At 53.3% G+C, this 15,131-nt stretch overlaps 1 protein-coding gene across 1 annotated transcript in view; it reads right to left on the reverse strand.

Moving 5' to 3' along the window:
- Positions 1–7,116: 7,116 nt before the first annotated feature.
- Positions 7,117–15,131, reverse strand: part of Acacb (acetyl-CoA carboxylase beta) — a 125,007-nt gene continuing 116,992 nt past the window's right edge. The window contains exons 46-53 of the mRNA XM_057764110.1: positions 14,053–14,149; positions 13,067–13,202; positions 12,104–12,281; positions 11,598–11,710; positions 10,102–10,256; positions 9,368–9,538; positions 9,108–9,244; positions 7,117–8,544 (exon numbers count right to left, since the gene is read on the reverse strand). Coding sequence (XP_057620093.1) covers positions 8,418–8,544; positions 9,108–9,244; positions 9,368–9,538; positions 10,102–10,256; positions 11,598–11,710; positions 12,104–12,281; positions 13,067–13,202; positions 14,053–14,149 — 1,114 coding nt within the window. The 3' untranslated portion in view covers positions 7,117–8,417. The remainder of the gene's footprint in view (positions 8,545–9,107; positions 9,245–9,367; positions 9,539–10,101; positions 10,257–11,597; positions 11,711–12,103; positions 12,282–13,066; positions 13,203–14,052; positions 14,150–15,131) is intronic.

Here is a 15,131-nt window from a genome sequence, read left to right on the forward strand (position 1 = left end):
ACCTCCGGCCTGGAGAAAGGCACTGCGGCCTCAACAGTATCCCCAGTTGCTGGTTGACAAGGAAGTGACAATGGTTATTTCTTCCTGCTCCCCCCATGCTACCACAGGACACTTTCGGGGCACCCAAGTCAGAAGGTGGGGGAGTGGCAAGCACCCCACTTCCCCTTCTGCTGGAGGTTCTGAGAAAGGGCCTGCCTCGCCATGTTGAATTCTGGCTCTCTTTAGCCGAGTGCTGGCAGGCCTTGGGATATAGTGGTGTGTCACAGAGACTCAGGAGGGAACGCTCTGATCACACACGTTCTCCCAGGAAAGGAACCTCTTCTGGTGCCTCAGAGCACGGCCCAAGGCTGGAGAAGGGCCTGGTCAGCCTTGGGCCTGCCTTGGAGGTGAGACGGTTGACCCCTTCCATGGGCTCCTGCCCACTACTCCTGGAGTTTCCAGGACCATACTGACCACTGGGACCATGTGTAAATTTATTTATATTTATTGTGACCCCGGGTGAGGTCCCTGGAATGAGACTCTTGGCAGATCCCCACCACTCAGCAATCCTAACTTCCTGGTAACCATGAATCACATTTTCAGCCTGCTCAGGCAGTTCTGGCAGGCTCCCGCAGCCCTGCGATTCAGGCAGACCCCGGCAGGCTCCCGCAGCCCTGCGATTCAGGCAGACCCCGGCAGGCTCCCGCAGTCCTGCGATTCAGAGAATGAACAAGCACTTTTGCTTCTGGGAAGCACTGGGCCTTTTTCCTGCTGGACCAGATCTTTTTCTCAGCGTTCAATCATGGCTCACATCTACTCCTGGAGACACCGAGTTTGGAGAGGATCTCTCTAAGGCCTGAGGGGCTGAGGAGGAAAAGGCAGAAACCTGTCTGCCAGGTGTGGGGCACTGGTGACAGGAAGACATGAACCTCCAGCCCTGCGCATCCACATCCTTCACCCTGTGCAGCAGTACCGTGTGGAATATTACTGGCCCTGGCTGCCTTTTCTTGCCTTTTACAAGTGAGGGTTCTATAGGGAAGGGGTGGAGGCTGGGGGCCCCCTCTCCCTGCTCTTTCCCACCTTAATGTCTGACCCCACATTTAGGGTTCAGAAGAACCAGCCAGTGGGTCAGCTGTCTGGAGGGGCAGGGTAAGGCACTGTGTTCAAGGGCCATCTTTCAGGCCTTCCTTTACCCAGCACACCGTGCGTGCATTCCCATCCCTGGACGCTGCAGCCCAGCCCCTGGCCAGCCTTGCTCAGGTGCTGTGTGCCAGTGCCCTCCATAAGTCAGGCTGTTTAAGTGCTAAGACCCCATCTCTGGGCAGTGCCAAGACTCTGTAGGTGTAGTTTCGAGTTACTGTCTACTGTTAATAAAGGCGGAACAGCAGCTGTGTGGCTCATGTAGACTGCAGGGGAAGGAAAACAAGGGTGCACAGCACGGGAAGCTGGTCCTCTGGCACCGCGTTCCCACTGAATCTGAGCCCGAGGGCTGAGGTAGTCAATGAAATTCACATGGCTGCATTTACTGTCCCTCAGAATGAACACCTGACAGGGAGCATCTTGGGAATGAGTTTAGATCATTGTCAACTACTCCCAAAGCAGTGGCTCGGAGAGTTTGGGAGGGGGGGCTGGGTCGTCATGGGCCAGCTTCAGGCTCAAGTGGAGCTGCCGCAAGCTGGGGACAGTGAAGCAGAAAGACTCGCGCCTTTTCATCATCCGTGACGTGCTAGGCCAGGGATGAACTAATGCAGCCCTTGGGGAGGTCGTGGCTTAGAACTTTGTACCCCATTTTGCTGGTGAAGAAACGGTGGCTTGGACAAGCCCAAATAACCAGCACCTCGGCCCCCACACTGGCTTATCAATCAACCATACCCTGAGACACAGGCTCGACCAATAGAGACATCATGTCCCCGGGCACTCTTGTGACTAGCTGATGATCCCTCTGCCCTGCTGATACCATGATCCCAGCCCAGTGAGACCCCTGGACTTGTGGTCTTCAGTAAGTGGATTAACCTACCACTTTTAAACTACTGTGTTACTGAGCCACAGAAAAGCAGTCATACTGGTGTTACTGGTGTTCACGGGGCTGGGAGAAGCTAAGTGGGCCGAGGTCCCTTCTGTCCCAGGACTGACTCCGGGTCTTTTGACACCTGCCCCTTCGCCCAGCAACAGTTGCTGGGAGTTAAAGAAGGGCTAGCGACCTGCTAACACTTGGAAATGGGCTGGTGGGGTCAAAAGACCTTTCCAGACAGTCCTGTGGTGTGATGCCAGGGCTCATGTCTCCAAGCCTCTGAGTTCAAGGACAAGAGAGAGACCAAATGAGTAGCCCACGTGACATAGGGCAACTCAGTGGCTACCTGCCCATCATACCCTCATGGCACCTTGTCCCCTGAGCTGTGCCTACCTGTCCTTCGGCATACCCCTCTACTCAGCCAGCAGTGCGCCCAGGCAGCAGCAATATCAGGAGCCATCAGCTTAGTTCTGGGCACTGATTTCCTGCTTTCCCTGTCCTTGAGGGGTGTTTGGCCCTCACTGGCATCATCAGTGGCCTCTCTCTTGATGCGCCCACCTTCTGGAACTGGCCAGCTTCTCTGAGTAAACATAGAAGCCTTGCTTTCTGTCACTGTGATAAAGACCATGGGCAAAAGCAACTGGAGGAGAGAAAGATTTGTTTGACTTACAGGTCACTGTCCATCACTGAGGAAGTCAGGACAGGAACTCAAGCAGGGCAGGATCCTGGAGGATGCTGCTTACTGGCTGCTCAGCCTGCTTTCTTATAGAACCAGGACCACCCATGCAGCACCACCTAACCATCCAGTGGGCTGAGCTCCCCACATCAATCATTAATCAAGAAAATGCCCACCCCCCCAGACTTATTTATGAGGCATTTGGTTGGAGGCAGTTTCTTGATTGATGTTCCCTCTTTCCGGATGACAGTAGCCTGTATCAAACTGAAGGGAAACAACAGTTAGCCAGTACAGCTTGCCAAGCTCATAGATGACTAATAATTCCTGGCCCTTAGCATTCTGGGCAAGATACAACTCTCAGGGCTGGAGACATGGCTCAGCAATTAAGAGCACTGACTGCTCTTCTGGAGGACCAGGGTTTGATTCCCAGCACCCACATAGCAGCTCACAGCTGTCTGTAACTCCAGTTCCAAGACCCTACACCCTCACACAGACATACATGCAGGCAAAAACATCAATGCACATAAAAATAAATAATTTTTTTAAAAAAGGAATAACTCTCTAGACCATGAATGGGGAAATAGACCAAGAACAATTTATGTTTTATTTATGCAGGCAAAAACATCAATGCACATAAAAATAAATAATTTTTTTTAAAAAGGAATAACTCTCTAGACCATGAATGGGGAAGTAGACCAAGAACAATTTATGTTTTGTTTGGCGCAGGGGCTTGCTATGTAGCCCAGGCTATCCTAGAACTCACAATCCATCTCAGGCTCTCCAGTGTTGAGATGACAGGTACATACCATTATGCTCGGCCAATCTGAGTTTTTAGCAAGCACTCTGCTAAATTTAAGAACAAACCAAAGGAAGGGAGTGGAGCAAAGGCAAAGAGCACAAGAAGTCACGAGGGGCATTGCTAGCACAGCGAGGGGCATTGCTGGCACAGTGAGGCAGCTCCCAGAGCAGCCTCAGAGGAAGCCAGGAAAGAGGATGGACAGACCATTCTCCTCCAAGCTGAGGGTGAGCTGGCTGCCTCTGGGAAGGTCTGTCTCTCCCAGGCTGGGTCTGCCTTGGGAGTAGCATTATTGACCTGGAATTGAGCGAGATGGGAGAGAAGTGTGGGAGGTGGGGTGGGCAGGGAGTGGAGGCGAAGCCCTGAGCATCAGGGGTCTGGACACAGGCTGCTGGCCTCTGTCATGTGTGAACCTCGAGTGGACATGTCTTGAGAACTTGTCTCCCAGCTGCTGGCAGTGTGATGGGAGGCTATGAAACTGGTTTGAGTTGGGGCCTGGCTGGCAGAAGGTCATAAGAGCCGGGATATGGAAGGTTCCTGGTTCCTGCTCTAGGGAGAAGTGAACATCCTTGGCCACACTTCCCACGGCTCTGCCTTGCCAACTATCATGGGCTGACATCACAAGTCAAAGCAGATCCTGTTTGCAGCTGTTTCTGTGAGATATTGTGGTCACAGTGTCACAACAGACACAGAAGGTTAAAAGGTCCAACTATTTAGAAGCAATTTTTTAAAAAGTGTATGTGTCTTGGTATTTTGCCTGTATGTGTGTGTACCACATCTGTATAGAAGCTGCAGAGGCCAGAAGAGGGTGTCAGATCCCCTGGAACTAGACTTATATACAGTTGTGAGGCACCGAGCGGGTGCTGGCCACCAAACCTGAGTCCTCTCTGAAGAGCCGCCAGTGCTCTTGCCTGCTGAGCCATCTCTCCAGCCCCACCAGTGACTGTTGAGTTGAAATCACTTCCCATCTCTTTGGATGGCTATCAACACACAATCTGAATCAAGACAAAAATGGGAATCTTTCAGAAAACATGTGCAGGGCTGCAAAGATGTGAAGGCGGAACTCTGGAACCTCAGCACTGGGTACTGAAAACCCCGGAGGTTCCTCTGAAAGACAGCAGAGAATTACCGTACGAGCTAGCAGCGACCTACTTCAGGCCGTTCTAAAGGAACAGGATGGGAAAGCCGACTGAAGAGATGGTCTCTGCTCCCTTCTAGCGTTATCCACAACAGCCACAAGGCAGAAGCAACCTGCAGCCTCCCACAGCAGTGCATAAACTAATGTGTTCTAGCTACATGATGGAACACTGTTCAGCCTTAAAAACGGAAATCAGGGCTGGAGAGATGGCTCAGTGGTTAAGAGCATTGCCTGCTCTTCCAAAGGTCCTGAGTTCAATTCCCAGCAACCACATGGTGGCTCACAACCATCTGTAATGAGATCTGGGGCCCTCTTCTGGCCTGCAGGCAGACACACAGACAGAATATTGTATACATAATAATAAATAAAATATTTTTAAAAAATGGAAATCATGACACATGTCATAATATGGAGCAAGCTTGAGAACACTGTGTTAAGCGAGATAAGGCAGTATGAGTTCAGTGATAAGATTCCAAAGTCCAGAGACAGAAAATACGGTGGGGAGGGGCTGGGAGTCAGGAAATAGGAATTCATTGCAATAGGTACAGAGTTTTCATTTTGCAAGACGTAAAAAGTGCTTTTATGAAAGTGTCAGGTTTGGGTTACCAACCTCTGACTAGTTGGCTTGTGAGGTCCCAGAGACACCCCAAACCAAATAATACAGGCAATTGCTTTTTCTTGGGTGCTCACCAGAACTTGATAGCAAGACCTTATTTCTGAGCTGGCGCTGACCTGGAAGTGTTCTCTGTGCTGGCTAGTTTTGGCAGTGCCAGGAAGGCGTCATGAGGACTCTGGGCAAGAAAACTAATCAACTAAAGTTTGAACCCCTGTGAGCTACAACATAAATGTCATGGGTGTCACCAGCTCCTTTCTCATCAGATTTAAGGTGTGCTCCTCAGGGCTAATCCAAAGGAACGGGAAGGGAAACGCCTGGAACCGTTAACTGGGTCACGCACCATGGGAAGCTGATAGGACCCGGGAGAGAACGTACTTCTATCTTCTTTCTAAATGGACACAGCTATCTATGCATCCATGGTGTGAGCACAGCTCCCGGCCCTCATCAGAGAGGCTTCTTTTTGCAGTGGGCAGCAGCTGAGAGACTCACAGCTTGTCAAAGCCCGGAGAATAAGTGGCTTTGGCATGCTCAGCTCTACTGCAGAGCTAACTCCCCAACCGCTGAGCTAACTCACCAACCATCTGAGCCTGGATTTTATTGAGAAACCTCCATCTCCCAAGTTCATCCATGGACTACACAGGACAAGACCAGGCCTGGCATCAGCCAGTGACCACCTTTGTATGGGCCTGAACTGGGCAACAAGGTCTCTCTCCACATAGTGGTAGCTGGGCCTTCCTTCCTTCCCCTGGGGTTAGTGGCTAAGTCCCCTGAGGGGAAAATTGAAGCACTGGCCTTGTCAGGGACAACAACTGACTGCCCATAGGCTAAATGTCAGCATCTTTACAGTGACAGCAATTAGGTGTGTCTGGGACCCAATGGGAAGTCTGCCTAACCATCTCCCCCTTCCTGCCCCTCCCCTCCCCACTTTCCAAAGCCTGGGTCGGCTTACTTCCCTTCCTAGGTATCTGCTGAAACAGAATGGCATTAGGAAACACTAACTGCTGCCTCTGGGCTGAGCCGTCTGAGGATGGGGCTGCTGGTCCTCTCTGAACTAGGGAAAGCATATTTATTTATTTATTTGTTTGTTTGTTTGTTTGTTTTGGTTTTTCGAGACAGGGTTTCTCTGTGGCTTTGGAACCTGTCCTGGAACTAGCTCTTGTAGACCAGGCTGGTCTCGAACTCACAGAGATCCGCCTGCCTCTGCCTCCCAAGTGCTGGGATTAAAGGCGTGCGCCACCACCGCCCGGCCGGAAAGCATTTTTTAAAACAAAACACAAAAACGATTAAGTTTCCAACGGCCCTCTGGCTTCAAGCATGGCTTGATTCAGAGATCCAAAAATTACCAACAGGCCTGGGCCTCTCCCTCGCCCTCTGTGTGTGACAGGTTCTCTCTCCCCAGTGGCACTGGAGAACTCTGGTTCACCCACCCCTCAGAAAGACGCTGAATGGACCGGAATAAAAGTTATAGTTGTTGAGGGTCCCTAGGAGCGGATCAGTGCTGCGGGAGGCTCAAGGTTCTTATGTAGGGTGAAACCGCAGGGACAATCAGTCCCCAAGTGCAGTGCAGGCGCCTGGACACACCACAGCCCTGTGTCACAGAAGGAAGGGCAGTCAGACTAGACACACCTCCCAGTCTGCCCTGTGTGACCATGGGTGAATGTCTTGACCTCTCTGAGCTTTGCCATGCCCCCTCATCTGATGGGAAGGCATGGAAAGGGGGCAAAAGCCTGGACCTACATCACTTAGCACTCGTACAAAAAGCTCTCTGATGTTTGAAAGAGGGAGACTTTGAGAACAGTGGAGAACCTTCCATCCCCTCTACCTGTCAGGGTTTTCTGGTCCACAGAATAAGTCAAGGTCAAAGGGCTTCCTTCAAAAAAATAGTTTATTTTATCGATCTCCCGGCAGCCTCTTCAGTTCAAGTCAGGGCAGCAGCTACTCACAGTCTGGGCTCTCCTCCAACACCAAGAGGATCTTGCCCAGAAGAGCCCTTCATCCCCCAGAATCTCCACTCCTCCCAGCCACCCTCAGCTGCCAGGGCTGTCACTGGCTGGTGGCTGGGCCTTTCTGTTTTAACCTGGGGAACCTCAAGTAGCCTGGCTTGTAGCCGGTTCCCTGGGTGACTGTGGCCTCAGCCCGGGGTGATGCTCCATGCCGTCAGACACTGCACAGAAGGACAGTAGGTGGTGGCTGACGGCCCGGCCTCTGTCACTGGCACAGAATATCTCTCTCAGACCCTGCTGCTGTGGGACCTGCGGGTGCTGGCAGTCTTCACGAGCAAATCCGGGGTGCCTGCAGCACAGCCCCAGAGCCAGTGGCTCCCGCCGCGGTATCAAGGCACACGGTGAGGAAGTGGAGGGGCGAAGTGGCAACACTAGCTGTGTTTAGGGACAGCCTCTCTGTGCTCAGGCAGGAGGGTACTTGGTACCCAAAGGGTGGCCAATCTGTAGGAGGCATGGGGTCCAGTCCTTGCTCCACTTGGGAAGAGAAGGCTAACAGTCTGGGAGCTGAGGCACGAGGAGTCCTCCAGCTCTGCCGGACACCAAGTATCCTACCCACTGTTCTCTTCGTCTTTGGAACCAGCTCGTCCATAGGACGGTCTTCCTGTCTCAGGAGGGCCACTGTCCATAAGACGGTCTTCCTGTCTCAGGAGGGCCACTGTCCATAGGACGGTCTTCCTGTCTCAGGAGGGCCACTTGGAGAACAAAATGCCATTTTATTCTCTTAATTGAACAAAGGAAATCATTTTTGCCCTTGCTTGGGTGACTAAGTATCTTGATAAGCCTTGTCACAGAAAGAGGTTTCCTTCGGTCTTCTCTGGTGTGTTTTCTTTAGCACATTTATTCTGCTGAAGGACAAGAGCTGCTGAGCGTGAACCAGTGTGCAAGCGCCTCGAGATGAGATAGTGAGCTGAGACACTGGACCCCCATTCCAGGCAAAGCACAAGAACTCGGGGTGCCCGGGTCAGTTTACTCAGAGATGTAGCGGAGTTATCCACTGGGACAAACCCTCGGGTTCCCAGGGAAGGGGAGGCTGCGCCTGCCCGGCAGATCCACAGGGGCCTTTTGTCCAGGAAGATGCTGGTCAGGAATAGCAGCCGCATTTGTAGAATGCTCAGGATGGCTTTGTGGATTTTCCTAAACCAAGCCCCAGGGTCCTGCGAAGGCCTGCCGCATGGCCATTCCCGTGGTCCAGAGTACCTCAGGGGGAAGCCGGGCTCTCCGTGGTAGACAACAGCTGAGCCACCTGTATCCGCTCAGCCGGGCTGAGGTGCTGGCTCAGGTACGCCACACAGTCCATGGTCACCTCTGGGTTTTCCTGAACCAGACTACAGGGAAGGGAAGAGACAGGTGGGTCACTCACCAGTTGGCTCAGTGGTCTCTAGGTGGCAGTGTCCTTGTCTAGACATGTTTCTCTTGGGTGGGCCAGAGCCCAGGGTTCTAACTTTCTCCAGCTGTGTTCACTCAGAGAATGGGGTGGGGTGGGGGGAGGGGAGGAATAGTCCTGTACTGGGGGGGATTCTGATGTAGGGAGCAGAAGGCCTCAGGGTGGCATAGCCCTATCCAGTCACTGGTTGTGTGATGTGACCCGAGGTGTGACACACCTGAGCCCCACGCAGCTTCACACCTGAAACAGGACCAGGAATCCTATGATCCACCTCCTTGGAGACTACGGAAATACTGACAGGGAGGGAACCTGCATCCTCAGCCCTGGGGTTTGCAATGGGGGTCCTTCTAATCAACAAGGTACTAGCTATGAGGCAAGAAGTCATGGACCACAGTTCTGGTGTGTGTGTGTGTGGGGGGGGATCGCCCTGGGCTGCGGCTGGGCCTGATTCTGACACTGTGGCAGGCCAGTGGGGCAGAAGCTGGCCACAGGCATGCTGCTCACCTCTGGATAGTCTTAAGGACAGTGTCTCGCTTCAGGTAATTGATGTTCTCACGGATGGTGGAGCGCAGGCCGTCCCTGGCTGACCAGTGCTGTTCCAGCCACTGGACCACCACCTGGTTGCTGTCCCACTGGTAGGCCTGGGGGGGGGGTGTCAATGGGTAGAGTCTACCTCAGGTGGGAATGCTGCTGAGGGACAGAGCTGGCAGTCCTTAAGCCCCGCGCCTGCATGCAACCGCTCCCTTCTCCCTGCTCAGGCCCACCTTGACAGGGCCCTCAGTCTCCACAAACCAGCGTCGCAGCATGGACTGTGTGTGCTCATGGCTCAGCTCAGGGCTGGCGTGGAGAATCTCCTGCTTCACCTGAGCCTCCAGCAGCAGCCGGCGCAGCCTCCAGTATAAGAAGGTGCGTGCAGTCTTCCATTCCAGCACGTCCTGTGGACAGGTTCAGCTGAGCACCCACGAAGGGGAGGGGGTAGGAACTGCTCAGCACTGGGCCCCAGGCTGGCTACCTGACTTGTGCCCACCCCATCCTAGAAGCGGGGATATCGTGCATAGGGCACCGAGCTCCTCCTGAGGGAGACACAGAGCAGGGCTCTGCAGGACCCTCAGTGCCTGGCATGGCCTCTGAATCAAACTGGTGTCGACCTCTGCTGACACAGAATTCGATCGCAGGTTGGTTCCCCAAAGAAAACTGGCCAGCCAGCTATGGACATGGGCCAGTGGACGAGGTTGTCCTCTTAGGAGCCATCACAGGCCAGTGTCAGCACAAACAAGGCTTCAAGCCTCACAGAAGCTGCAGACTAAGCCATCTGAACACACTCAAGTTACTCCAGCGTGTTCAAAACCTGAGCCTCCTCGGGGTGAGAGGCTGCAGGCTCCTGCTGACACACTCAGACTGAATGGTCCTGAGGGCCCTCCGAGCCCCAGCTTGGCTCCATCCCAAACCCCTATGCATTCCTCTGTGTCTGGGTCCCCGTTGGCCGCTGGGGACTTGCCGAGATGATTCCCTTCTCCAGCATGTGGCCGGGCGTGTCGTGCAGGTCAGCGAACTGCACTGCCACCTGGTGGTAGATGGGGAACAGCAGGTCCTCTCGGGCCTTCAGCTGGCCCTCCAGCTCCTTGCGGTCCTTGTCAGGGAGCTGGGCTGTCCCTGCAGGTGAACAGACATCAGGTCAGGACTTCAGAGGCTGTGAGAGATGGCCATGTGGGGTTGGGCTGTGTTTGTTTGTTTGTTTGTTTGCTTGCTTGTTTTGAAAAGCCACAAAACCGAACAAGAGGCCTTGCCCTGTGATAGTCCGGTCTGCCGTGCCAACACTGCTTCTAAGTCAAGTTCTGTAGCCTAAGAAATGCACTCAAAGCCCCAAGACAGCCCCTGGGGGGACCCCAGGCCTATCCAGTCTGCAGATATATAATACAAACAGTGGGGACATATTAATTCCATGGTAGCAGACCCGTGGGACAGATTCTGGAAACACAGAAACCAACACAGCTCTGTTGGGGGAAACGGGTAGTAAGGAATGAAGACAACACTGTATAACAAAGGGGCCAGCGAGCTGACTCTGGAGAACAGGGCTTGGTGCCAAGTCTGATGATCCGAGTTTGATTCCTGGGACCCATGTGGTGGAAGCAGAGAACCAGTTTCCACAAGCTGTCCTCTGACCTCCACACGTGTGCTGTGGCACGGGCATGCACAAACACACAAAATAAATGTAATAAAAGGGAAAGAAACCAGGCTGGAGAGATGGCTCAGAGGTTAAGAATACTGACTATCCTGAGTTCAATTCCCAGCAACCATATGGTGGCTCACAACCATCTGTAATAGATCTGATGCCCTCTTCTGGCTGCAGGCAAACATGCTCAGAACAGTGTATGCATAATAAATATAACAAATCTTAAAAAAAGATAAGAGCTATTTCAAGATATAATGCCAGTCCCACACAAACCCACTCATGAAGTGTAGACTCAAATCACAGAGGTGAACCCAAAGGAAGTGCACGCTGTAACAGACATGTGAGCTGCACAGTTACATGGCCACCACATGGACATCTGGGGAGAGTGGCACCAAAGATCAAGAATGAAGCAAATACAATGGATAAAAATTGTTTATCTCTGCCCAGGGAGGACATAATGTCCTCTAAAGAGACATTATAATTATTCAAGTTCAGCTGTTCTCCGTGGGCCCCAAATGTTTCAGCTATCTCACCCTATTCGTGTGGAACAGAGAACCTGTAGGATCACGGGGTGAACACCCCAAAGCTCGTGAGTGCGTGCGGATAGGGCACCATGTGGAATGCTCCACCCTGGCTCCAGAGACAGGGCTGTGCTCTGAACACAGAAGCTCTGAAAGGTAATTTCATGTTTTTTCCTGGCCTCTTTGCTGAGACATCTCACTGTGGACATGTCTGGAAGGGGCTGGATCGGTTTGATGGCTGTGTGTGACTCATCTCATTCTGCTTTCTGGCGCCTTTGCCAGCCCGCGTGACCCACTTACCCAGCTGTGCCATGAGCTTCTTGCACACTGGGTCTATCCTTCTCATGGTCTTTACCAGATCTTTCTTCCGGAACTTAATCTCCACAGTGCCCTCCGGCTCTAGAACACCACCCCTGAACAGAGAAGAGGAGAGAGGTATGGGGGGTCTCCCTGCTCTCCTGCCCCCAACTCCTTTTTCTTATTTCTTGGCAAGTATTATGACTGTGTGTGTGTGTGTGTGTGTGTGTGTGTGTGTGTGTGTAAGCCTGTGAAAGTCATAGGTCAATGTCAGCTGTCTTCCCTTGCCCTCCACCGTACCTTTTGAGACAGGGTCTCTCACAGAACTGGAGCTCACTGATTTGGCCAGGCTGACTACTCATCAAGCCCCAGGGCCTCCCTATCTCCGCCCACCACCCTGGGAGTCAAGGTTACACGTGCACACTGCCCCAGCTTCTTGCCCTTCCCTGGACGGAGCCCTCTGAGGGTCTAACTAGCTCTGCGGAGTAGGCCCTGAGTGACACACCCACCTGCTCTCTTTGTCTGCGTACATCTCGATGCATAGGGGGTTGATGGTGGAGTCCAGGACAACCCATGAGCCCCCACGGAGCTCGGCATAAGGCGGGATGTAGGTGAGAATTGGCTGCTTGTACTGCCGGAGGCCGTCCACGATGTAGGCTCCAAACTTCAGCATCTGCTCATACATGTCTGCAAAGCGAGGCCTGCTTAGGACAGGCCCCAGTGACCCGTCCACAAAGCCTACAGCCTTCTCTGCCCCAGGCTGCTGAGGGAGAGTTTGGGGCTGGGCTGGGGCTGGCTCCTTCCTTCAGGGGCCGTGTGACCTTGGGCAGGTTGCCCTCCTGCCTGGGTGTGTCCTCATCTGTGAGCCTCCGCCAGCGCCTGATCTGCTGTTTTCTAATCCCCTCCAACTCTGAGTGAGATGCCCCAGCCCACCCCTGTATCCTGTACATACAACCCCCATAGCATAGGTCCCTGCTTTGCATCACCGGGAGATCCCTCCAAGTCCCCATACCCTACATGGTGACACTGCAATGCTGGCCAGCATCAGTGCCGTGTGTGTGGAACCAGAGCATGGGACCCTCACTGCAGGGTCCCCATTCACAAACAAAGGGGTTGGGGACTCAGAGAAGTCACCCAGCTCTCAAGGATACACATGCGCCTCTCTTCCTCCTCAGCTGCTTCCTCAGCAGCCAGTGGGAACCACTAAATCTCTGGGCATTCTGGGTGACTTAGAGGGGCTCGCGACCATAAGGTACTGGATGCCTTCCTCACCTTACCACTCAGAAAGACAACTACCCAGGTCACCAGGGCGCTGGCAGAGCAGACCTCCCTGCCCTGCCCTTCACACGACCTCAGGAAGTCACCTGCCTCTCATGCTCAGTTCCTCATCTATAAACCAGGTGGTTACTTGACCTGCGTCCTCGCCCGACTGTTGAGAGACCAGGAAAGGGATGCGGAGGGGCTGCACTCACCCTTCATGCCACCCGAGAAGCCTCTCCAGTTGGCAAAGATGATGAGGGGCAGGTGCTCGTGGTTGAAATCTCTGATGGCCTGGGCTGTCTTGTAGGCAGAGTCTGGGAACCACACCTGGCCCGCCTGCTGGATGATCTGGGACACAGAGTCACTGAAGTCAGACAGTAACCCTGGACACAGGGACAGCAGGGCCAGTGGTCACAGCCTCTACTGTCCTCTACTGTTTACGTCAACTTGACACAGAGAAACATTTCTCAGCTGAGAAAAATGCCTCATAAGATCCAGCTGTAGGGTATTTCCTTAATCAGTATTGTTGGAGGGGGGCCCAGACCATTGTGGGTGGGGCCACCCCTGGGCTGGTGATCCTGGGTTCTATAAGAAAGCAGACTGAGCAAGCCATGAGGAATAAACCAGTAAGCATCACCCTCCATGGCCTCTGCATCAGCTCCTGACTCCAGGCTCCTGCCCTGTCTGAGTTCCTGTCCTGAGTTCCTGTCCTTCAGTGATGAACAATGATGTGGAAGAGTAAGCTGAATTAACCCTTTCCTCTCCAGGCTGTTTCGGTTATGGTGTCTCATTACCACAGTAACCCTTACCAGAACATGTACCCTTATACATGCTCCAGAGCCAAGGCTCCCCAGGAACCCCAAACTGATACTCTCTGGACCTCAACAGCTCCCCCTATTCTCATACACAGTCTATCACCACACTGGTTTAGGCTGGACTGCAGGTCCCAGCGGCAGTAGAGTGGAAGTGGGGATGGCGTACACAAAGAACCTTTACCACCCGGGCAAGAAGCCTGGAATAGAATATTATGTGTCCCACAGAGGTGTGGAGGGGCAAGGGGCAGAGCCCCCAGGCCAATCCCTGCTGGAGGCCTCTGCTCCCTGACTCTCAGGACCGTGGAAGCGGAAGCTTCTCTGGGCTGGGTCAAAGGATCTACTCCTGTCAGCAGTGGTCATAGTGGTCATGGCTCCTGGCTCACCTTGGCTTCAGAATCCAGGTTGGCAGGGTCAGCAGGGACAGCCACCTCCACAGTCCGAGTCTCCACGGCAATCACCCCCACGGGGATGCCCCCCAACCTGCAAGGTGAGCACACATGAGTTCAGCACTGGGCTGCCCTGAGCAGATCTCAGGGCCCCAGCGTCTACCCAGCCTGCTGCAGGCACTTCCAGGCGGAACTGGGGGTACACTGGGGAGCTGGCTGCAAGGCAGAGGTGGGCAGAGCTCTAGGTGCCCTGCTAGGGTGAGAACAGTCAGGGCACTGAACCCATGGAGCGGTCTGTGCCTCAGGCGAGGCATCTAAGAGGTCAAGTGTGAAGCACACACGGTTCCCAGATTCCCCTCTGTGGTACTAGGATGGAATTCGGGACTCTGCATGTGCCAGGCAGGTGTTTTGCAACCTAGCTACACCCCAGCTCTAAATGGTGACGTCAATTATCCCGCGTGGCCAGCAGCTGCACACTGCGGAGCTTGGGTGCTGAACTAAGTTACTCAGGGCAAAGTTTGAAGCAAGCCAGGATTGGTGGCATAGGTCTGTTACCCAGCTACCTAGGAAGCCAAGGCCAGCCTGGGCTACACAAGATACTGACTTGAAATAAAAACCAAAGAGCTGGGATATGGCTCATGGTACAGCTTTTTGCCTGGCATGCATGGGGCCTTGGGTTCCATCTCCAGTACTCAAAACTGAGGAGGTGGTGAGCAGCACCAAGTGCCAAAGAGTTTGGCTCAGATGAGACCATGACATCACTACCTGTCACTCTGGGCTGTCCTTTATCCCCGCAACAACTCTTACTAGGGAAGTGGGGTAGGGCAGTCTCCACAGGGAGAGCTCCAGGTCATTCCAGGATTGTACAAAAGGGTTTGTAAAATAAATAGGAGACTATAACTAAAGGCTAATGACACACAATTTTTACAGCTTTAACTCTGTGCATGCATGTGTATGTATGTGTGTGCATGCATGCATGAATGTGTGTGTGCATATGCTATGGTGCAGGTGTGGAGTGAATGGGCCTTTGGAGTGTCTGCTCTCATTACCTTTATGCAGGTTCTGGGGAACAAACC

The sequence above is a fragment of the Chionomys nivalis genome, chromosome 3, assembly GCF_950005125.1.
Source record: "Chionomys nivalis chromosome 3, mChiNiv1.1, whole genome shotgun sequence".
NCBI lineage: Eukaryota > Metazoa > Chordata > Mammalia > Rodentia > Cricetidae > Chionomys > Chionomys nivalis.